Source organism: Eurytemora carolleeae, unplaced genomic scaffold (assembly GCF_000591075.1).
Source record: "Eurytemora carolleeae unplaced genomic scaffold, Eaff_2.0 scaffold142, whole genome shotgun sequence".
Taxonomy (NCBI): Eukaryota; Metazoa; Arthropoda; class Copepoda; order Calanoida; family Temoridae; genus Eurytemora; species Eurytemora carolleeae.
In genome coordinates this window covers 124,144-148,685 of record NW_019396132.1, presented here as the reverse complement: position 1 = coordinate 148,685, position 24,542 = coordinate 124,144, and the positions used below count along the sequence as shown (strand labels likewise).

The 24,542-nt window shown below is 36.0% G+C and overlaps 1 protein-coding gene across 3 annotated transcripts; it reads right to left on the bottom strand.

Moving 5' to 3' along the window:
• Positions 1 to 75: 75 nt before the first annotated feature.
• Positions 76 to 24,542, bottom strand: LOC111695897 (uncharacterized). 3 transcript variants are annotated; one of them, XM_023465364.1, is made up of 14 exons: positions 24,481 to 24,542; positions 23,019 to 23,182; positions 7,471 to 7,528; positions 7,167 to 7,382; positions 6,908 to 6,967; positions 6,659 to 6,751; positions 6,189 to 6,274; positions 5,901 to 5,954; positions 5,740 to 5,795; positions 3,966 to 5,473; positions 1,953 to 2,884; positions 1,638 to 1,677; positions 970 to 1,009; positions 76 to 243 (listed from the first exon to the last, which is right to left on the bottom strand). In XM_023465364.1, the coding sequence occupies exons 3-14, from the start codon at positions 7,518 to 7,520 to the stop codon at positions 103 to 105; spliced, it is 3,276 nt and encodes a 1,091-aa protein (XP_023321132.1). In that variant the 5' UTR covers positions 7,521 to 7,528; positions 23,019 to 23,182; positions 24,481 to 24,542; the 3' UTR covers positions 76 to 102. The 3 variants fall into 3 exon arrangements, with proteins under 3 accessions (XP_023321132.1, XP_023321131.1, XP_023321133.1); XM_023465363.1 differs by lacking the exons at positions 23,019 to 23,182; positions 24,481 to 24,542 and adding an exon at positions 7,674 to 7,778; XM_023465365.1 differs by lacking the exons at positions 23,019 to 23,182; positions 24,481 to 24,542 and adding an exon at positions 7,649 to 7,777.

Genomic DNA, 24,542 nt, shown 5'->3' with positions numbered 1-24,542 from the left:
AACACTCGCTTGAATATGAAATATTTCGCAGATTAGATTATTATGAATTATAAGTTGAATTATTGATCTATTTTCTTGATTGAAGAATGTAGATTCCATTCATCACCATCTTTCTCTGACCCTCAAGTTTTCATCTCTTTTTGGTTGATTCTCCCAAACATCGATGTTTTCATCTCTTGTATCATTGAAATCATCAGAATACTTCCAGTTCCTGTCGTTGATATCACCAGAATACTCCCGGTTCTAAACATTTTATTTCACTCATTCCATGTTAAGACTTATTTTAACCCAGTTAAATTAAAAATATTTGTCTAATGAAAAAAAAATGCAATAAGGATTGGAAAGATAAGCACAAAAATAAGATTTGAAACAGGTGAGTGCCTAAATCTATAAAAAAAATGTGAAAAAATAAGCTTGTGAATTAACTAATGAATAATATAATTCAGATAAATTAATTATTCATTCTAAATAATCACATGAAAAGCCATGAGCCATGTGACATTGTGACAATTAACTTTTTTTTTAAAATTATCAACAACAGGACTGAAAGCGTAATTTCAAATGACCCTCCATGCAAAGATGTCTGACTCAAAGTACCCTTAAAAGTCTGATAAAGTAAAAATTAAATATAATCTTTACAATTTTGAAAAATGATTGTTTTGATTGTGGTTCATTATCATAATTTTTAACACTTTTAACCTAGAAAACTCGACAATATCTTCCATATTATCGACCGGAAAATAGGTTTTAAGGGTACTGTTGTGAATCGGGCAGTGCCATGTGTGCTTGGAGGGTTACATAAAATTACGATTAAACTCCCTTAAAAGCTATCAAATTTGTAGTATATTGAATTAATTGCCAACGTTTTTCCAACCCTTATTGTCTTACACAGCGCTCGAATTTGGCCATTACATAGGGCTCAAATTACATATGTTCGATAGATTTGAATTTGAATTTTGAATAACTCACCCTTGAAGGGCTGAATCTCGGGTCGAATCTCGAGTTCCTTCTAGAAAATTTAAAATATGAAAATAAAATATGGACAAATTATTTATCAGAGCAAGTAATTTAAAAATTTCGTTAAGATAAGACTCAAGACTAAGCTGTCGTCGAGGCTAATTTAAGACTCGAGCTTTGGGATTGAACTTAATTGAAACAGAGAATTGGGTTTAATATATGATGGATTTTCACTGGTTGTAATTGGCGGATTTCGGAGTTTGATTAGAAAAAGACAAAAAGATTAATTCTCTAGAAATCACGTAAAACACGCAATCTTCAGCCGTTTCAATGATGAAGCGTTAAACCTGGGTTTAATCATAAAAAAAACCATGTCTAAGCTTTTAAATTTAAATATCTTCTCTTGAAAATTATTCCTTTTCTAAATGTTTATTGTTATATATGATGATTGGAACAGTTTTTTCTTTTATTAGGAAATAAATACATTTCTGGGGGGAAATATTGATAGAGAAGGTGAAAATTATAAATAAAGTAACATTTTTTGGGAGTGAAAAATTTAAGAATTTAAAAATGGAGCGGTATCTTACAGCTTTTCCAACAGATAATTTTCCTTCAACATTTATTAAAAGATAAAAGTCTTCATTTTTTACTTTTGTATGTTTGGAAAAATTTTGTCATACCCATGATCTGGATGCGCATCCCAATCATCCTCATAATGGCCTGAAACATTAAACATTGTATTTTACAAACACATTAAAGAAGAAGTAAATACTTAAGTAATTAAATCTTATTAGATGATTAGACATATAAAAAGATATTTAGCAAAGATACATAAAATAGTGTAAAGTTGAATTTTATTAATTAGGAGAAGTAGTTGAACTAAGTTTGGCTAGTAGGACAACTTCTTTTGTGTACTCTCGTTCAACTACATAAAAAAAACGGAAAAAATTTGGAAAGGAACAACAACTTTTCTTAAACAAATCTTGTTTAATTACCTTCTCTCTGATTCAGATCATTTCTATAATTTTCTGGACTTCGGAATTCTCCGTGAACAAACCCTCTGTCATCCTCAGAGTCACAAAAAACTGGACGTTCTCTGATTTTATGAGAAGGTCCTTCTCTGTCAAAACTGACAGATCTTCTCCTTTTCCTCATGTTCCCTTGAACTGGCTGGTCAAAGAAATCATCCTTAGGATGAATATCCCAATCATCGACAGCAGAAACATCATGGCTACGACCTAGATCGTCCTCTATAAATCTTCCAGCTGGATGGGTAGAGAAAGAACTTTGATCCAGATCAGGTTCAGAAAATCTACCAACTGAGCTACCTCTCAGATTTTCTTGTACAAATGAGCTTGTTTGTTCATCATAATAACCTGGTGAAAACCCGTGACCAACTGTTTCATTCATGTGAGAACTTGTAACTCTTGGCTGCATTTGATCCCTCAAGTCCGGTGACATATCCCTTACAATATAAGGACTTAAGTCCCTTTCCTCCCCAGGATATCTGCTCTCCTCTATTCTTGAATGGTTTGAATATATAGAAGTAGAAATCCTGGATTCTCCTGTGGGTTCAAACACTTCTTCATCACTTTCAATGGGACTAAACGCGTCTCTTCTAAAGGCAGAGTGCTGAGGACTTAACTGTCGGTCACTTGGGTCTTCTAGAGGATATCTGTCGTTTTGGTAATTTCTGGAAAACTCAGTCCTTGCTCTTGAAATTGACCTTGAACAGGATCTACTCCTGAATCCAGCCTGGTGATCATAATTGTGAGTGTTTTCAGCAATATCTCTCGGAATTGATATCTCTCTAACCCGCCTTATCTCTTCACCAATATAATTGGAAGCGTTGCTAGCAAAACCTCTTGGACTAGCTACTTCTCTAATTCGCCTACTCTCTTCACCAAAGTAGTTATCACCTTCCCATCTAGAAAAAAGTAATAATAAGTCTCAGATAATCATCAATTAAAAATTATAACAAAAATAAAGTAGGAAGATTCTGTACAATCTGAATACATTGATTTGCTTAGATTTTATATTTCATTACATTAATCGATGGACACCAGAGAGATTCCAATGCAAAAGATTTATAAAGTACAAAAAATGTTGTAAATGATATTAACTCTTGTAGAAATAAAATTTGTATAGAATTGGATAATAGATACATCAAAATCCGACCAAAAACAAGTTTTGATCTTATTTCAGAACATTTAGAACAAAAATGAGTATACATTTAACATTCTTTAGAGAATTATTTCCAAAATATTGGTCAAAACTGAGACGGTTTAATGGATTTAACCCTTGTTAATTTGTTTGGTTGTTATCACTGAATTACTCAAGTTAAATAAATGACTTTATGGGTAATATAAGAACATTTTTGTGAAGCAAAATGATTGTAAGTCTAACTGTATTTTTGATTCATTTTCAGTAAGAGTGCAAAAATATCATCCTCTCCCCTTTCCCATTATCAAATACATGATCAAAAAATTCTTATAATTTTTTAGTGTTGAAAAAAGCATGTGATAAAAAGGTGAGTAAACAATTATGAAAGAGGGGGGCATGCTTTTCACCGTTAAATGAGCTTGAAATTTTACATCAGGACACGATTAGAGAAGATTTTGCGCACTAGAGCCTCAAGTCCCCACTCGCACGCGCACATAAGAAAAAGTATTTAAAAAATATATCTTAATTCAAGTTGGGCCTAATTCAAAACGTAGGTGGCATGCGATATATCAAACTACAGGTAAATTGGGAAACGGAGTTCATTTCAGAGGTCAAAATTGACCTTGGAGCATTCTGACCGGCGCGCTAGTAGCCAGATGTCACACTATGGGTCATCTTACTGTAAGTTTTACATGCCGTATATCAATTAATAGGTAGTTGGGCACGAGGATTCCATTTGGGTTAAAAAATCTTTTGACCACTCTGATCCTTGCGCTAGTAGCCTATCCTAAGAGGGTGGAGAATGGAGATTGATTTTTAAAAAAATATATACCACTTTTTTTTACCTGTTTTCTACAATTGTTGGGAATTCAGAGTTGTTTTCCATCAAAGATTTGCGACTACATTGATCTTTAAATCTGTTCTTATCCAATCCACTGAAATTAGGTTGCACAGCCTTTTTATAAGGAGTTGCTCCAGTTAAGGGCAGTGTTGTTGTAATATTTTGAGTTGGTTTTGGTACATTTTGGGGGGTTATTGAGACAGATATACCGGTAGGAATCTGATTTGCTACTTGCTTTCCCTTCTTTTTCTTTTTTTTAGGTTGCGCCTTTTGGTTGGTTGGGGCTAAATTAGTTTTATTTGTCTGTTCTGTTTGGAGATTACCAGATTTCTTCGCTTTACTTAGTTGTCTTCTTAATCGAGTTTTGCGGTTTTTCTCTGTTTTTGGATTAACATGCGAATTTGGAGTAATTTGTACCCCTGCATGAGGCTTCTTCAGTGTTCTTGGGTTGGCATAAACATTTGGCTTAATTTGTACCCATGCATCAGGATGCTTATTCATTGTTCTTGGTTTGCGCCTGGCATAAACATTTGGCTGAATTTGTACCCATGCAGACGGGTTTTGAACAGGTTTTGTGGGAGTAACATCATTTTTATTTTGTTCTTTATTAGGAAGAGATTCCTTTTCAACCTCGCTACGATCAGACCCTGTTTTTGCTGCAATTCGTTGTCTGGCCAAATTTCTAAAATATTCATCATCTTTAACCACCTCAGTAGGTTCTTTCTGTCCTTGTTGTGATGGAAGTTGTTGCTGAGCCGTTTTGGAGGACTTCACAGATTGTTTGGCTATGAGATGTGTGTGGGTATCTCCTCTCATCATAGACACATTAGATTGTGCTTGTTTGTTGCTGCTTTGCCAAGGATCAATGTTCCTATCCATTTTATTTGATTTAGTCTCTTTTCTTGGTTGATCTCTGGTTTCCCAAGGATCAATCCTGTTCCTCTGCCTGTTATCTGATGATGCCCCATTTCTTGGATAATCTCTAGCTTCCCAAGGATCAACAGAGTTTCTTGGTCCTGTATGATTTGAAGGTCTTTTCCTGCTGTCACAAGGATCAATAGCAGACCTATCCCTGTGATTAGGAGCACTACTTGAACCTTTATTTCCTGAGGTTTCCAACCTTGATATAGAAGGTTCCTTGCCAGGATTTGAAGAGAGTACACTGGAGGCCACAGGTGGAGGTGGTAAACTAAACGGGTTAAGAACTGGGGCTGGGGTTGGTACCAGAGGAGGTGGATTATATATTGAAGGTGGAGGGAGTGAGGAAACTACTGATGGATAACCAGGAGGAGGTAGTTGAGGATATCCAGGTCCAATATTGGGAGGAGGAGCAGAGTAGACAGGAACCGAGAGGGGAGGAGGGTTGGAGTAAACCTGTCCTGGAGCTACTGGAGGAACAGTATAAACTGGTGGAACAAGAGGAACATCATATCCTGGATGAACAGGCATCTGTACTGGCAAACCCAAAGTAGCAACATGTGGCTGTACTAGTGATTCTTTAGAGTTTCTTCCCTAAAAAAGAAATGAATTCTTAAAAAATAATTTTCATACCAATTTTTCTGATGAGGATGAAAAATATTTCCTCTTCATCTTGAAAATTTACTCACTCTATCTCCCCCCCCCCCTAAAAAATAAAAAAAATGCTGTATGTTTGGGAAATAAAAATGCAGCACAGGTTTAACTTTCAAGTCCATTTTGTTTTATTTCTCCATAAGTTTTAATCATTTTCAAACTAGGCACCCTTAGTAAATTAGTAAATTTTATAAAAAAATATTTACCCTGTTTCTCTCCTGGAGAAAAGTTTCTGCAACAACTGCAATTTGCAACTGAAGTTCTAATTCATATTTCAATTAAAAATAAATTTATTACAATATAATAAGTTTTGAAAAAACAAATGCTAAATTTAATGTTGATAAAATGCTAAATTTAATTAATATTCCTGTCATTTCTTCTTTTTTCTTGATTTTGTTCTTTATCTGAAGTTTCATTCTTCCTAAACACAAAATCTTTTTCAACAAACACAATTGAGACATTTTGGAAATCTAAAAATTCTGAAAACCACATTTTAAAGCCTAATTTAATACATTTTATCTGACCTGCCATTGTAAGCCTAAGAAAAATTATAATTGAATAAGACTAAGATTATTGAATATACATTGAGCAACTAAATAAAGGGGAAAAAGTTTTTCAAGAAATTTTTCAAATCTGTAAGTATTCTACGACAAACCTGAAGATGGAAGCTGAAAAATCTCTTGGGATTCAATCTGAGGTCGATCAAAATCAAACATGGGTCTTCGACCCTCACCTTTCCTCCTTAACAATTCTTAAATTTTAAGGCGTTATATCTTAAGCTTAATTTTAAATAAAAGTGGGAGAAACAGTAGAATGGATTTAATATTTTGATTAAAATGCTTTGCACAAAATTGAAACTTATAAATCAAATGGATAGATTATTTAAAATTGTATTAAATTCCAATCTAATTGCATTTTAAATCTGAACTAGGCTCATTAACACTTGTACATCTCTTTGGTCAACTTACTGAAGGATGACCAATGAGACACACATTTTTTATTTCCAATATTAAGCTATTTAGTCAAATCTTCAATTATTATTATTATTATTCTATAATTATTATTAATATTATTATCATTATATTATGCCTGTAGATTGAGGCTATTTATCTTTAGATGTTAAACCTGTGCAGCATGAAGTATTGAGTGTTGCCCAAACCATAAACAGCTTTTTCAAGACGATTACACCCAAATGCAGGAATTATATCTGGATTATTTCTGAGAAAATGATTATTTGTCATATTGAAGTTGTATTTGATGTAGTGTGTACAGTAATGCTTGGTAAAAGCCCTCTTCACAAGAAATTCACATAAACAAATTTAGCTTTTGATAAAAAAGCTTAAACTTAAGATTAGTTTACTAAATAATATTTCCCTTATCATGATTTTTGTTGATGCAGCAATTTTCATGTCTAGATTTCTACCATCTGGGCCCCTAAATATATAAAACACATGAAGAGCAGGTCTAAATAGAGAATGCAAGAAAACATTACACCAACAGATTATACATTTTTTTATTATTTGTGTTCAAAGAATAAAATAAATATCATCATTAATCTTAACTCAGTAATCAATATGCCTATTTGACATTTTGAATGCAGCAAATGTCAGAATTCAAAAATGATTTAAACTACCTGAACATAGATTGTTCCACATAGGGGTCAGAAGGTCTTTCCTTACTACTGGTATGTTCCAGCCTTTGCCCCCTCTCATCCCTACAATCCTGCCAGTCCATCCTTTCTCTCCTTCTCCTATCAGTAGATCTGTCTTGGCCTCTTTCTCGAGATCGACTTTCTTCTCTGGATCTTCCAGAATAATGCAGATCAGGTGATCTTTCTCTACTCCTGCCCCTAGACATTAAAATTAAATGTTTCGTTAAATTTTGTATTTAATTTTTATTAAGAAGATCAAAGGATTTCAAATGTATATAAACTTTACCTAGAGTCTCTGGATCTATGCCAATCATGCTCCTCCATTCTGGTGCCCATAGAGAAATCTATAAAAATGAAATTTGAAAAGATTTTAAATAGTTGGGTTATGTTTGGAATCCTAACTAATGTCATTGTTTTATTAGAAATTTTGAGGTATTATTCAACTGCAAAGCAGTGAGACTGACTTGTTTACTGATTTTCTTCTTTAACCTTGATCTTTATAACAAGAGTATATCTGTAGAGCTATCAATCAACAGAACATTTTATTTTTAAGTCTGAAAAATTTACAATTTGTGACTATTTTATATTTTGATTCAAAATGGCTGACTTCATCTTAGCAGTCACTGTTGAATCTATAATAATAAAATAGAAATAAAGAAACAAATTTAAAAATGTACAAAAAGGTTTAAAATGACATACAAAGTAGATTTCATCGGATTTTTTTGAATATCTTTCAAAAAAAACTAAAAAAAATTAAGCAAAGATTATGGGTTTTTATAAATACTTAATAAACAGCATATCAATGAATACTTTAATATCTATCATAACAAGCATGTCCAACAAAAAATGTTGGGAAAAGTGATGAGCCTCACATATTGCAAAACTAACAATAATAATAATAATACATTTGAATATTGAAATTTTAAATCTATAAATCTCTTATCATATTTTGGAGAATATTTTAAAAGGAATATGTAATTTCTGATAGGAACAACATGGAATCAACAAACCACCATTAGGTCCAGCAACCCATGTCCACCTCAATTTTACTCAACAATAACAAATCCAATGGGGAGTTGTTACACTGTGACTGGTGGCTGCTTTCCAGCTAATTGGATTAACCAGCTTTATTAGCATCATGATTTTAGTTCACTGAATTTTTTTGGTACCAAAAATTAAAAGTTCTTGACCTTGTTTGGTAGTCCACTTATCACAATACACTGAAGATGAATGTTGAGCTGACAAACACAAACACAGTGGTAACAAGTCTTGTCATAGTAATCAACTAATTCTCCATTAGTTGTGTATCCTTCTTTAAAGCCTGCAAAATAAAAATCCTTGTCCTTGTACAGTAGTCCACTACTCATCTCAATACACTGAAAACGGACGTTAAACTGTCAAACACAATTTTCATGTTTCACAGTATTGTTAGGTGAAGACAATTCTATCAATTTCAATCTGTATTTCAAGTGTTCTCTCTGATTCCTACTCTTCTTCAGTATTCTTGACAATCAGTCAAAGTTAAGCTTCAAAGGAGTATCCAATCCTGGAAGTCAATTAAATGATTAAATTTTCAAGCCAATAGAAAATCACTCTCTTCATCTTTATAATTAGCCTTCAGTCTCTCCTCTGGCTCCTGCTTAACAACCTGCTTGCCATTATTAATGTTGTCACAGAGAACCAGGAACCTCTATCTCCATTCTCTTTTATTGATAAATACCTTAATGTATTTGATAATTGATCAAGACCGGAGTATCCAGAGAAAGGCCTGGTGCTAGAAATCATGATGGACAAAATCTTCCACGAATGGATCAAAATGAATAAACAGAAAGTCCCAAGAGGAATATCTTCAATTATTTCTAGGTTGGATCATTATTGATTTATCAATCTAGCTTACAAAGGGGTAATAGAAGGTAACAATAAATATCTGACTGTTTTTGAGCTACGTCTTAGATATTGGGCATATATTTTGTAATCTGCACAAGATCTCATCCCATCTTTAATGATTCATATTCTTATCATCTATTATATATGATATATATATGATCCACAAATAAATCTCAAGATTGGCAACCTGCCATTAGTCCTTAGTCATTCAAGTGAAAACTATAGACTGGCGAGGAGATATGACTGGAACTTTAATGATTGTCAGATGTCCAAGTGATAGGATACAAAAAAAACAATCAGAACAAATACCCACTTGTCAAGAAACCAAAGTCTGCAATTTTAAATCCAAAGTTAAATATGTCTATCACAAACTATCCACATTTCACAATTTATTTTCTATATTACCTCCAAAAATGACTTAATGCATATCAAACAAAAACTAGGAACCCAGGTAATATGCCATAGTTAAAACATTTTTATTTTTGGAGGTCATTTTAGGTTGTAAGAGTTCATTAGATAGTCAAACACTGGATTCATTGCTGCTTCTGTATTCCCTGGGTTATTATCTTACATTTTATATGCATAAAGCCATAGTTAAAACATATTTATTTTAGGGGTCATTTTAGGTCATTAGAGGTTGTTAGAGGTTGTTATTTTTTTTTCTTTCTCCAACCGTTTTATCTTTTTTGAATCTGATCATACATCTGTTTTCTGTAATTCTCTTTTAAATCTATGCATTGTAGTCTCTTGTAGAAAGGAAAAATGCAGTTAGACACATATTTCTGATTCATACTATTCAATAATTTGATATCTCAGAGCCCAAAATTAAGTAGAATAGAAAGTTACTGTTTGTGAGTAGATATCAGATGTGATTGCAGTTTCCAATAATGTCTGACTCAACAACTGGTGAAGGTTAGCTTCAGACACAGATAAGGTTGGGAAAAAAAGTTACTAAGTGGGGTTTGAAAATTTGAAGGATTTACATTGTCAAATGGGATAATAAAGGTTTGGCTAGGAGTGGATATTTTCAACAAAAGAATTCTTGATTCTTGTAAGTTCATCTTGGACAAAGTGCTACAGAATACAGCCTTGTCTACAGCAACCTTTTACTTACATTCCGCAGAGTATAAACCAGTATCATAGTGCATGGTGCACAACCTCTCTGGATTCTACTTTCTATGTTTCCGTTTCTATTGTTTCTTATAATGAATAATGTGATTCTCTTAATTTTCTTTTGCTTCATATGAGGTAATTTCTAAGAATTTGGTTACCCTTATCCATTAAGATTCTTTTTAACATGCTCCAATGTCCTTTTTCAGAATCATGAGTTAAGATGAATAAGATGATCCTCTTGGTCTCAGAGTCATTCCATTACTCATTACTTGGGACTGGGAGTCAAGATATGTCAGCACTCTGTCATTCTTCTTGCATACCCGGCTCCTGGGCACTCAAGAATGACATGCTGTTCATCAAGTTTGACCAGAATGCCTACCGATACACACCATGGGCACATCTTATAGGTCAATGGAAGATGATTTGGCCTTCTGTTGCCTAGGCCATCATCGCCTGCCTTGACTCTGTTGACAATAGCACTCTCCTTTGAGTCATTGATGCATGGGTTTAGACAAAACCATTTCTCTGGTTCAGCCGCCCACAGCCGCCCATCCAACGATGAATGACTGCCTTTTACCTGTTGGATACTTGCAATAAGACTATTATCCATTATTCTCTTAAGTTGGAACCTGGAAACCTTAGAAATGTCCTGGATTCCAATCCTAGAGAGAATCAGGTTAACCTGTTTAGTCCATGGGTCAGTTGGACATAATTGCCTCAGCAACTGTTCTTAAAAAAATCCTTTATCTTTCTCATCAGTGTTGGATTGGCCTCAGCCCAGCCTCCATCCATCCCATTACCTGAGAAGATGATTTTTGTAATTGGAGAATGAACAAGGCCACAAAGTGCTGGATCTTATCCAGCTCTGTAACTGTGGTCTTAAATATGACCATAGCCTCAGTAGCATACAAGAAACCTGGCACTGCGCAAATTTCCCAGAGTTGACGACTGTGAGGGCTCTATCCAACCCTGTACGGGTACACCCTACAATAGTATGAGCAAATGCACGTGCACAACTAATCATTCTGGATTCTCGAGGCTACATTAGGTTTCCTTCTGTGATGGGATGATATCCACCATCAGATATCTTGCTACCAGCGTAGCTTCAATATCCAGGTCAGTATCTGAAACCTTCCAAGCATTTTGGTTTGTTCCATAACTTAAACCAACTGTTTTAACTACTGCCAGTTTCATTTCCATGTCTAAGCTAAACCTTTGGACTGCATTTGAAAGTCTAGACATCCCTCTGGGCTTGTCCTTGAGATTAAAAGGAGGTAGTCAGATAAAAAGAACGCTGTTATAGTGACACCAATAAACTGTACCCCCTCTTTCATTGAATGAAGGACTTTCCCTAGTCCTGAGACATACAGGGAAAACAGCATAGGAGAAAGTATGCATCCCTGCTTAACTCCTAGTGTGAACCACAAAGGCCTTGACAAACCTCTACATAACCGTACTCTAATATTGTCGTTAAAATACATGGAGTGAATCAGAGCTTTGACACGCCCCCCAAACCCTAAAGAATCAAGCTTTAGGTACATCAGTTCTCTATTCACCGAATCATATGCTTTAGCAATATCGCAAAACGCCAGAGAAACAGTATGATTCTTTTTCTTGGCCCTTCTAATGGCAGATAGTAGGATGAAAAGTTTACAGACTAATACTCTTTTCTCTGGATATCGCATTTTATGATTGACAGGGTTTGTCAAAAAAACAGGTGCAATACAAGACTTTAAGCAATAGTATAGTTTAGTTATTCAGCGGTGGTTTTCAGAAATGGATTTTCTTGGTCCCAGTCTAGTGTTTTTCAATTTATAAAAATGTGGTATGATGACAGCACTGCGAGGCTTGATAGATTTTAGCACATTGCTTTGAAACTAACACTGGGTTTGCAGAACTTATGCAGTTTCTTTAGATTTGCTTTATTTGATGGTGAGATATATCCTCTTGAGCCTATTTTAAAAGGGTGAACAGACACATATCTGTGATAAAATGTTTATACTTGTTCATCTTTTGAGTGTTGGCATTTTTGATATTTGTTTCCAATTATCCATCTTTTACTCCACTCTATTGATAATTACTAGATCAGGTTTCTGAGCGGTCACAACGAGGTGGGAGGGGGGGAAACAGTACCTCCCCCTTAAAGGGTAAGGGACGGGATGTAGACATATATTAAAAATTGGTCAATATCAATTAATCCAATGACATATTTAATAAGATTGTTATGCCTCTGAGTATATCTTTTTTGGTGTAGTACAACCTTGCAGCCATTCAAAATATTGTTTGTAATTTTCTTGTCTTCTACCTTGTAATTCAGCGCCTGCCTGTAAACATAGTCTACAGAGATCTGATGCAGATTTTCCACATTGTAGAAGGTTAATTTGTGTTGGCAGGGTGTCCAAACGTGAGTTGAGTAGAAATTTCAGTGTACCTTTCTTTAGAACTATTAGAAAAGAAATCTGAAAAAGAGGTCCCGTTATGAACCCCCCAGACCGCCGGCAGGCATGGGAAGCACCGTCCCACACCTACTCTAACTGGACCTTTATACCCACAACAATTAGACCATTGTCAGAAGATAAAAAGGTGATACTATCCAGCCAGTGGCTCATCAATTAACTCCATTGGATGGTCATTGGATGGTTGGTATCAAACAACCCTTTAGGCGAAGAAAAGAGGTTACCCGCATTTAAGCTGTTCCTGACAAATCCATCCACCGCTCCAGCAGTAAGTTTATCTTTTCGGTCCTTTTCAGCAGCACTTCTTTTGAGACATTATCTCCCCCTAATATCCCAGTAAGGATTGCCGTGCTGCTCCGTGGCCTCCCTGTCATAAGGGCTCCTAGCCCTGTTGTAGACCTCTCATAGGCTACTGCTTGACAGGATACAACAACGTGATGCTCCGAAAGGTGGTTAACTATCCCTTTACTTAGGCATAGCGGACTTGAGGGGTTGGAATACAGTTGAGGGACACAAACTGTCTTTTCTGCTCCAGGACCCCTTTTATTGACGTTTGGATAAGTCTCTTCTTCAGCCTAGTTTTAGGACCTTCAAACACATCCAGTCCTAATTCAGCAACCAGATCCCCAATCATTCTCGCCCACGGGTCGTCACGTGCTCCGATCACCGCGTCGAATGTATCAGACAGAATAGGATCTCGTTTTTTATGCATGATTTCCCACACATATAATGCTACTCGCTCCTTTATCCTGTCTCGCATTGGTTTAAACCCTGCATCCATGTACCAAGCTACCTTGGATGATGAACTTGGTAATTGTAGAATGAACCTTGCAACCTGATGCTGGATGCTGTCTATCTTTCTAGTGACACTGTTAGATAACACCATGGATTCCACCGCATACAGTATAGCTGGTATAGCACATCTCTCCCATAGGGTATGGGCTACAAGAGATCGATCTAGTCCAGATCTTGTGACTCCCATGATAGTATTAGCGTAATTTTGCGCGACACATACCATACGCTCCTCTCTTGGCTAAAACCAGGTTCCTGCCTTTTACCTGTAATTCCACTCCTAGGTATTTACCAACCAGGTTCGATTCTAGGTCTGGCGTACCTGGTTCTATTTTCCAAGTCTGCCCCTGTGTTCCATTTGAGAGTATTATTGTTTTCTCTACAGAGAGTTTCATATATAGCCCATGGCAGAACTGTGAGACCTCCCTTAGCATACGTTCCATCCCTCTCACTTTCGTCCGTGAGATAAGAACAAGGTCATCTGCAAAGAACAATGCAGAGATCACTTGGCCGTTGAAGTTAATTCCTTCCTTCATGGCATGAAGTTTCCCTCCAAGCCCAGCCATGTACAGTGAAAACAGAAGAGGTGAAAGCCCACACCCCTGTTTAACCCCTTTCGTGAACCATAAAGGCGCCGTCAAACCTCCTTTTATTCTGACTCTAACACTGTCATTATAATACATGGACTGGATTAGAGACTTGACCTTTCCTCCAAAGCCAATGGTGTCCAACTTTGCATAAAGTAGTTCACGGTTCACAGAGTCGTAGGCTTTAGCAATGTCGCAGAATGCTATAGACACTGAATGACCTTTCCTTTTTGCCTTTCTGACAGCTGCCAACAACATAAACACACAGACTGTTGTTGAGCGCCCTGACCTAAACCCATACTGTACTGTACCATAGTAACCATTCTTCTCACATATTTTGTCCATCCTTCCGTGCATTATTTTTGTGATCACACTAAGAAATACACAAGATACAGTTAGTGGTCGTTTATTGGACACCAACAGCAAGGGCGATTTCTTGTCAATCAGTGTCATCCTTCCGACAAGCAGGGAATCGGGTACCTTGCCCTCATGGAAGGTAGCGTTGATAACATCAGTCAACATGCTCACAAAGCACGGCCCGGCATATTTAAGCATAGCTACCGTGACATTATCAACTCCAGGGGATCTTTGTAGTTTCATCTTGTCTATAACAGCTTTAACCTCAGCCTCAGTGGTTCTCCTGCAGACTTGTTCTTCATGGGTTGTGCTACCTACTGTATCTTTCATCCACTCTTGCCACCCCATAAGCTGTTTGACATCCATCTCTTTGATGAGCTGTTCACCTCTGTGGGTAAATATTGCCGATCTTTGGCCAGAGAAGATTTTTGCTAGTTCTTCCAAAACAATCTCTTCTATCCGTGCTCTGTCTGTCGCCCGTTTCCCTTGTGTATCTTTGACAGCTGATAGTATTCCTTTCTTCTTCACTGTCCTTCTGACTAGCCTCCAGAACTGTTTGTTAGTCAAAGTTGACCTTGCATGCAACCTTCGTGATAGCAAACACTGGCGGGCCTTCTCCTTGAGCTGTAGCCTAAGGGTTATTGCCTCCTACTAGAAGAATTGTAGAAGTTTCTCTTTTCCTTTCCTGACTCATCACTCCCAAAACCTAGTACAGCTTTCTCAAGCTCTAAGATCATATAAGATTTTAAAAGCATTGGCAGGCAGAAAAAATGTCCTTGTTTTATAGTGTTTCTGTACGTTCTCTCCAAAACGTTACATTTTCAATAGATACTTTTTCATTGCCAGTTGTTTTTATTTTTTTCAGCATTGATGTTTGGAAGATTAGTCATCCCACTCAGGCATTTCTGCTTGACCATAGTTCTCTCATGTGGCTTGTTGAAACATTTTTTCTGCAACGTCTGTGATGGAATTTTGTATACTTATTCTAGTGTATGCTTGCCAAATAGTTGTTTTGAACAGGGTGGATATCTAAATAATGTCTAGGCCAGGTTACAAGTGTAGAGCAGCATTTGTTGGACAGGGTGGTAATCCATTCCATTTTTTCACAAATTTATCAGTGAATGTGTCTAGTTTCTTCAGATGACTTTGTGATATTGTATGAACAGTAAGCAGAAACCAAATAGAAGGAATGAAATAATGTTTGTAGATCCAGACTTTATGTTCATCCCAATAAGAAGTGCATTTATATTTATTAGTTTTGCTTCAAATTCACTCTTGATGTAATCAAACACATCACTAAGTTTACCAGTAGGAAATAGAAGTTTCCCAAGAAATTTCTGCTCTTCTTGAAATATATTTGGAATTTCAGTTTCACCAATAGTAAATTTTATTCTGCTAGGTAGACCTGATCTGATGGAAAATGATCTACATTTTGCTGGTTTTAATCTCATTCCCAAAGTTTCAATCTTGGATTTTATTTCATTTTGAATTTTTTGATGTTTTCTCAGATCTGTTATCAGGCAAAAATCGTCAGCATAGGGCAGGGTATTAATTTTCTCTCCATTTAGATTAAATCCACAATCATTATTGCTCTGTAGAAATTCAATGATTGGATTGAAAACCATCAGAAACATGATGGGACTAAGCGGTTCACCTTGAATTGAATGGTTCTAAATTTGGCGATTGATGAGTTAATGACACAAAGGGGAACCAGTTTAAACTTTTCAAGTTGTTACCGGGTGTACTGTATTTTTCCAGTTAGTAGGTGTTTGCAAATCCTAGGTCAAGGGTTGGTTTCAATTTCTCCTATAATAATGATCCCTTCACAGCTTGTTTAGCAAGTTCCCAATGGTTTTTGTGAAACATTTTTTCTTGGTCTTCCTTTTTACAACTATTCTAAGCTCACTAATTGCTTTCTGACAGGAATGGAACTTTTTCTGTCCTAATCGGTGCCAGCTCTGGAAAAGGCTTTCTTTCTCAAAACTTTTTCAAGGTGTTGAAGTTCTGTGAGAATGGGAGATAAAACCTTTTGAATGCTGTTTTTTCTCATCAGCAAACAGTTCTTTGTTTTCTTCCAGGAATTCTGTTAGAAGAATGGGGAGCTGGTCTCCTAATGTTGCTAAATCTACTGGATCAATACATCTTGATATATGATGGTGAAGAGGTGACAGTTTCGTTTTAAGGATGAATCAAGCACTGATAAATCTTCACTATTGATTGCTGGAGCACAGTACTTTAAAAGCATAACTAGGGAAAGAAGAAGATTTGCCATTTTATTTATGTTTGTGTTACCAGCCATCTGGAGCTCACACACACACACGTCTACTGGAGTTGACCAACTTAAGTGAACTCTTATTTGAACCTGTAATAGCAAGAACACCTCCTGCTTCCATTCATCAAAAATGATGGTAATTCAGCTTCCTCTTATCACAACATTAATATTTGCCATGGCCTTGTCTACACCAATATCCTTAGAGGAATCCAGTATCCAGTGGTAGGAGAGTAAAAACCAGGTTGGTGTGCTTGCAAAGCCCATTAAAGGCTCTGATCATAGCAGTTTCCATTTTGTGTCCAATCCAAGGATTACAGAATTCCCGTCTCTATTCAGGATTTACGAAAATTCCGGTCTCAATCCAGTGATTACAGAGTTCCAATCCAGTGATTACAGAGTTCCTGTCACTATCCAGGGTTTACAGAGTTTCCATCTTTTATTTTGTATCCTTTCTGTGTCAAATAGTGACCTTGAGTTTTGGGCTTCAGCAGATACAGCTCCCATGGTGCTCTCTCTAAGACAGGACGGCTCCAAAAACCACTATCCCCTGCCCAAGCTTGGTTGAGAATCATGCTGTCCTTTGTGTAGTTTAAGTGCTTTTGCAGTCTGAACCATACAATAGGTTCAGACAATCACCTTGGGGACCTGTGAAGCCAGTAGTTTTGATACTTGGTTAGCAGTCATCAATTTCTTTAGTGCAGCCCTGGACACTTCTATCAAATCAGTAACTCTAAGCTCAGCTGCTATAGAATTGATCCTTTCTGCTCAAAAGTCAGTAGCATCTGCAACCAATCTAGTAATTTGATCCTTCTTAACCTATTGAGTGTTGTAAACAAAAAGGATAGTTCTCATGTCTAGGCCCATCTGGATTGGTTTATATCCAACCTCCATCCATCCCATAACCTGGGATGATGACTGAGGCAGCAGGAGGCTAAAGTAGACCATTTTCTCCCACTCTTTAACTGTTGACTTGGTTATGATGATAGCTTATGTTCCATTCAGGAACCCAGTAAACTGGATCTCTGTCCAGCCCTGATTGAGTGCACCCAATTATAGTGTGTGCACATGTGCAGTGCACTTACTACATTCCCCTCCTTTTTGACTTAGATATCATAACCAGGTCATCAACAAAGAAGAGTGCTGTTATTTTCTCTCTTAAACTGGACTCCTTCAAATTGTTAACTAATAAGTGTTACACCTAGTTAAAAAGACTTTTGTATGTGCGAGAGAGAAGATGACAATCGATTCTCTGAAGTATGGTTAATCAAAATTGAATCACTCAAAGTGATATGTTAAAAAATTTAAAGAAACATTAGCTTAGTGTTCCAGGACATTGGAGAAGAAAAGGAATTCTTCCATATCACAATAGCCTGTGAAGATTAACAAATGCAAGCTCATAAAGTTAAACTAAGCGCTTGTTCGCCATTTTTTTCACAGTGTATTGAAATGAAATCCCCATCAGCACACTCTAGTTATCCTTAAAGGGTTTCTCTAAAAGATCTAAGAGCAGTTTTTAACTTTATGTACCATGGGGAGGTAAATGTGGTACAAGAAGATCTCAATTCATTTCTCGAGATCGCAGAAGATCATAGAGTCAATGGCTTAACTAAAATAATTCACCCAGTTCAAATTCCCAGCCAAAATCTAAATCAGAATCTAGAAGCAAATCCAGACCTAGACAGCAAAGTAGTGGGAACACAACTCCACCCCCAAACATTTCCGCCCTGACCCTCCATCAGGAGTGGCAGAAACTGATGACGATATCAAGGAGGTTGAGGAGGTTGTACCTGTCAAGGCAGAGCCCATTGTATCCATGACGGATCCAGGGATGATGGCAATGTACGAGGACGGTACAACGGCAGAACAATGATGCTGGATAAGAATAATTTCGAACAAGTACGGACAGGACTATGACCAAGACGAATATATCGAGCAGAACTTAAAGGGTGGCGGGACAGGACTTACCTACAGGAAAGTCAGTGTAAGATATGTTTAAAATTCTATCATCAAACCAGTCTTCTTAGACATAAACAAAATCAGCACAGTGAACAACTCCCACCGGCCTACTGTTCATATTGTCAGGTCACATTCAAGAAGAGGATTTTTCTCAAGGATAATCAGAGACGGAAGCATAATCTTTACCAGTGAAACAATCCTATAGGGAGAGATAGCTTAATTTGAAGTTACCCCCTGCCTTTGGTTTATAATCATTGTATGAAGGAAGTTCCCTAACTCATGGTTTCCAAAATGTGGTTGATCATTACTAGAATTACAAATTAATGTCATGTAGAGAGAAGAATATTTAATTTACAATGTTACAGTTTATTGGGACAACATGTACATATCTCTAGTTATTATTGATCCTAAATTGGTTTCTCAAAACCATTCAATCTTGTTAAACAACTCATTGTACAAGAGCTAATTTCCAATAAAAAATCCAGATATTTTATTTAAACAGACTACTTAAACTAAAACTAGGAGACCTGGAAGTTCTGGAAGACCTATACAGTGCACACTACTTTAACCTATTTATTTATTTAAAAGGTCAAGACTAGGAGATCTGGAAGTTTAAATGTGCATTCAGTTTGGTGTACATGGATAACAATTTTATGTTCTGTAGGGTTGTGTGCAGCTTGCCACAAGCTTTATCTTTCTTAGGTTACTTGAGTGGTGATACTTAGAACTACTGGTAGGAGTATGATAAGGATAGCAGGAGTGGCACACACCAATCTAGAAGTCAAGTCATCATCCATAGAAAGTGATTAAGTCTTTCCATACACCCTGGACTTGGCACAATAGTCAAGAGGATTAAATTTAGGTCCATGCCCAGAAATTTTTTAGATTCTCCTAATGTTTAAGCATCCTTAATTTCAGCAGGCAGTGCATTCCAAGAGTTTACCACCCTGTAACAGAATAAATGTAGTCCTGGATCCTTTTGTGATCAGGTTGTACTAATGGCAGGTCAGCCTTGTGAGTCTGGTCCAACCAAATCAAACCAAATCTCTCTGTTGTCATTGTCATAGCCTTTAATAATCTTAAAGGTTTGCACTAGATCAAATCTAAACCAACAACATCAAACCCAGTTTCTCCAGTTTCTCATCATGTGATTTTCCCTGCAGACCTGAAATTAGATTTACAGCATGTTTCTGCACATTCCGAGATGTCAATATCACCCTGTGACCAGGTTGAGGTGACCATGCTGTGATTGAACAAACTGTATAATTAACTTAAGAAAAGTATTCCTGTCTTGATAAAGAAAAGTTCTAGTAATTTGAACAAGTATACAGGATGCTCGTCTTGAGGCCTTAGCACACTCGAATGATAAAGAATTTCTCTACACTAATTGCACATACAAGATTCAGTCTGAATCCCCCAGTCACAGAAAGGGTTATCTTCCCTTACACAGGGGCGCAATTCTTTATTTCTGTAGGTAGGGAAAATAAAGATAGATTCAGCTCTTTTTTTCATTTGTATTATGAATTAAATTTANATTCGATATACATCTAATATATGCCTGGAAGAGTCTGTTGAATCTGCCAAGGTTTTGTTCTATTAATGATTCCTTCATGCAGGCGAACCCGGATGAAAGGCTTCTTGGAACCTGAGTTGGCTGTAACCACAGGTTGATATCCCTCCTTGGAGCTAGGATTTTTAGGTTAAATGCGACAGTCTGTTCTTTGGTTTTCTGTTTAATTTGTTGAATTATTCAATAGTTAGTCGCTCAATTGTGTCTTTACCTTATTGGTTGTATTCTTTCCCATTGCAAATTCTCAAAATATACTATAAATAATTATAACAAGATCTCCTCCAGAGTAGCCCATTGTCTGGTTAATATCAAATCTTCATTCATTCCCTCTAGAGAAGCCCCTTGTTTGGTTAGTATCATTTCTTCATTCTCTATGTACCCAGTTATGGTGAAAAATCTACCACCTGTCTCTATCTCCATCCTCACAGATGTTGTACTCTGATCAGCCATCTCTCCATAATCTGATGAATTTTCCTGGCTCTATCACATAGCTCAACCTGTCCCACTACATATTGCCCCAGGAATCTTATGAGGATTACGTTTTTTAGCACCCCTTTTTTTGTAGTTTGTGTCTATATGAGCTAGTGTCTCTTGATCCACCACTGGATTATGAGAGCTTCACTGTGCTGCTCATACTGACCTAGTTGCGGACACCATGGACACTTTTTACACTGTTTACCGAATTTGTATTTCATTCTATTGCCCAGCCCCATATTTCCTGATCTTGCCTTGCACAAAATCTTGCTGTTCCTTAGGTCATCAACATGCCTTTGAAGTGTAAACCACTCTCAAGCAGGGTTTTTCATGAAGTACTGATCGAATTGCCGCATCACCAATTATTGCCTGTTTCAATTGTTTTAAACCAAGATTTGCAATCTTGTCCTCGATGGCTGCTTCTATATCCAGTATATCCTTAATCCAGTTGTCAGTCATTCTCCTGTTCTATAGTTCTTCAACCCATCCAAAACCCTATCTTGTTTCTTGTTCCCCAGTTTCCAATAGTAGCATGCATTTCTGGTCCATTGATTATTTTGTTTGGCATTAATTCTGCCTCAGACCATGTTGATACCCTTGGTGTAGAACCTGGCACCTGAAGTATAAAATTCCCAATCATAGTCTGGAATGCCTCTATTTTATTAAATGTGTTCTTGCTCAGGCTCATTGCCTTGGCCCCATACAAGATGGCCAGAATGGCACAAGTTTCCCACAAGATTACTGAAAGTGATTATCAGTGCTCTATTCAAGTCAAATTCCTTTCTAGTAAGTTTGTCTTTTCCCTAAAATCATAAATCATAAAATTGTATAAATTTCATAATTGATATCTCAAAATAATTATGTTTATCTAGAATGCTCAAAAAGGAATAAGTAGCAATTTTTAGTTCCTTCGTTAACCAGGTTTATGGTTATTCTTACATACTGAGTTTAACTATCTCCAAACTCCTACATACAGAGCTTTCAACTCACCTGACAGTGAGTTAAAAATTTCAGTATTTCATTGATTCAATACATTTATAATTTTACATTAATCACAAATTTAAATTGGCACCATTGAGTAAAAAACAGAATTAATGAATTACACTGAATTTTAAGGTAATTCAGAAAATTTGTGATTAATTGGAATGGTAATATGTTCTCAATATCCTCCTTGTTAATGGTTTTTATCTTAATATGTCAAATTCTTGATAAGCTGAGATCAATATAAACATAGATGCTCCTCTCCAGTCTTGCTGCTCAACTAGACTTTACTGAAATAAACTCTTCTTTAAAATTTAGTTCAGGTACACAATAAAATAATAAAACATTTCATATATATGTCACCAATAGCCCGGCCAAAATGGCTGGACTGATTGGGCTAACATTATTGTGGACACTCAGGCTGGGGGATGTTTTAGGCAACAAAAAAAATCGAAATTTTTTTTCAACTTTTTTTTCACAGACAGTGCAGGGCCCTTCAGCTATTAAATAATAAAAAATTGAAAATGTTATGGATAAGAGCAAGAACAAATACATTATGAAACAGGTAAGTTAAAAGAATAAATATTCTATTCAATACTTATGCAAAATTTGTCATGTTTTCGCCAATGAAGAGTATGATGGCCAAAGCACTACAATTTGTGGATAAACAAAAATTACTGAATAAAGCAGCCAAGAAATTGGCAAAACCTCTTTAAATGGTGATCAGGGAATAAAATGCCATTAAATGGTAAATGTCTGAAAAAAGATATACTTACAAATAATGTGGCAAGCATAAAATTTCTGACTTTATATAACTATGAAATACAAACTTAACATTTTGACACAAATTTGTACCAGTTTTGATTACCAGATGTGAAAATAAACAACAATTTTAATGGTCTACTTTTCCATATCTAAGGTGTTTGATTAACTGTGGAGCTTAATGTTGACTAAATGAGAATCCAGGCTAGCTAGAAGCCTTAGTTTCTCTGTGGTCTAGTTCACTCTGTGGTCTAGTTCGAAGACTTTCTTGAAAAACTTCTTCCTGCATAGCTTAGACTCTCATCTATTTAAAAGGGAGCTGTTTATCCCTCTCAACACAAGCATGATTTAAATTCGTTATCTTTAACAAATAAAGGTGAAACATGCTAACGAACAACTAACTTAATTTGAAATTATCATAAAAAAAATCAAGACATAAGTAAGAAGCCCAAGAGAAAAAATCAAAAAAAAACCTTGTAAAGGCTAAATGTTTCTAGGCTTAAATTATTTAAATATATTGTTCAGCTCAACATTTTCTTTATTCGCAACAGTATGTTAAAGTTAATTTAATCTTATTTTATTCACAATAGTATGTTAAAGTTAATTTAATCTATTTAGGATTTTTACCTTTGTTTTCTGATTCTTCATTTCTTCCAATTACCCTTCAACATGTGTATTTCCTCAATTTCCTTCTTTCCAAATCATCCAAAGTTATCATGTTTCTCAATGAATTTTTTTCTATGGTTCCAAATGATAAACGTAGCAATGACACTTGATGCCATTTGTTTTTCCTGAAAGTAAATGAAGCATCAGAGTTAAATTTAAATCACTATTTAATAAGAGTAAATATGTGGATCCATACTTACAATTGACAAAGTTACAAACATATATTACCAAACATTTTGCTCTCCATAAACAAACCTCAAGTGTTTGCAGCTAAAATATTGCTAAAACCCCTCACTACTGGTGTCCTACACGAGAACATAACCCCATTGTGTTTTAACCATTTCAAGGCAATGTTAGACATTTAAATGTATTAAAACTATCAAGTTTTAAAATGTTTCGAGGGACAAAAAAAGTTTTTTCCTTGTAAATGTCACTTTCCATTTAATTCTCAAACAATTATCATTTCTATGAAACATAGATAAATTCATACGCAAATAACCATTCAAAAACTAAAAAATGTCCAGAGAAAAAAAAAACAATGTAACAAATAGTACTAGTAGTAAGAGAGGTCTGAGAATCAACATCAGCATGACCCTTAGCGATGCTTAGGATCCATTTAATATTGACAGGGATCCAGGTCCTGGTAAAAACATAAATCTAGATCAGAATTAAACTCAGTTATATTCTTTCACTAAAACAAAGTAAAAAGTCACCATTATAAAAAATTTCTGTTGTAAAAGCCGTAATTTTTTACCCTCCCCCCCCCCCCCCATGGATTCAAAATATGCATATTATACGTGATTATAGCCATTCTATGAAGTATGGTCGCAGCGCTCGGCCCTATAGCCTATCATAGCTGTTACAATATGAGGATTTTAGACCACCACCCCACCCCCCCCCCACCCCCTTCAACAAAAAGGCCCAAAAATTCTTTACTAGGAGATCACGCTTTGTGTTACTATCAAATAGGTTGTTCAAAATTACAGGAGGAAAGAGGGATAATTTCCTAAAGAACGATTTATGGACCCCCCACCCCCTGCATAAAAAATGATATTTTAAAGGTGATATACATTGATCATGTGACTGCAGTGCCCGGTCCCCTTATCCGTCAAAAACCGCAGCTCGGCCCAGAAATTGTCTTACCCTAACCTAACCCTGAAATGACACAAAATAAACAGTAATTTAGTTGATAAATATTGATCATGGGGAGCGGAGGGGGCAGGCGATACAAAAATCCTATACCAGGAAAATACCTAAATGGGAAGTAGTAGGAGTTTTCTCTTAAAATTAATCAGACAATTTATTGACAAAGTTCATCTGGTATATTCCTAGTATACGATTTTTGGACCCCTGTCCAAAAATCGTATACTAGGACAGACCCGTTCATCTTTAGGTTAATAAAAGAATTATTTTAAATAAGCACCTGATAAAGCATTTAACAAAGAACATTATCCTGTGAGTGAAATTACAATTATGTCCTGTAGA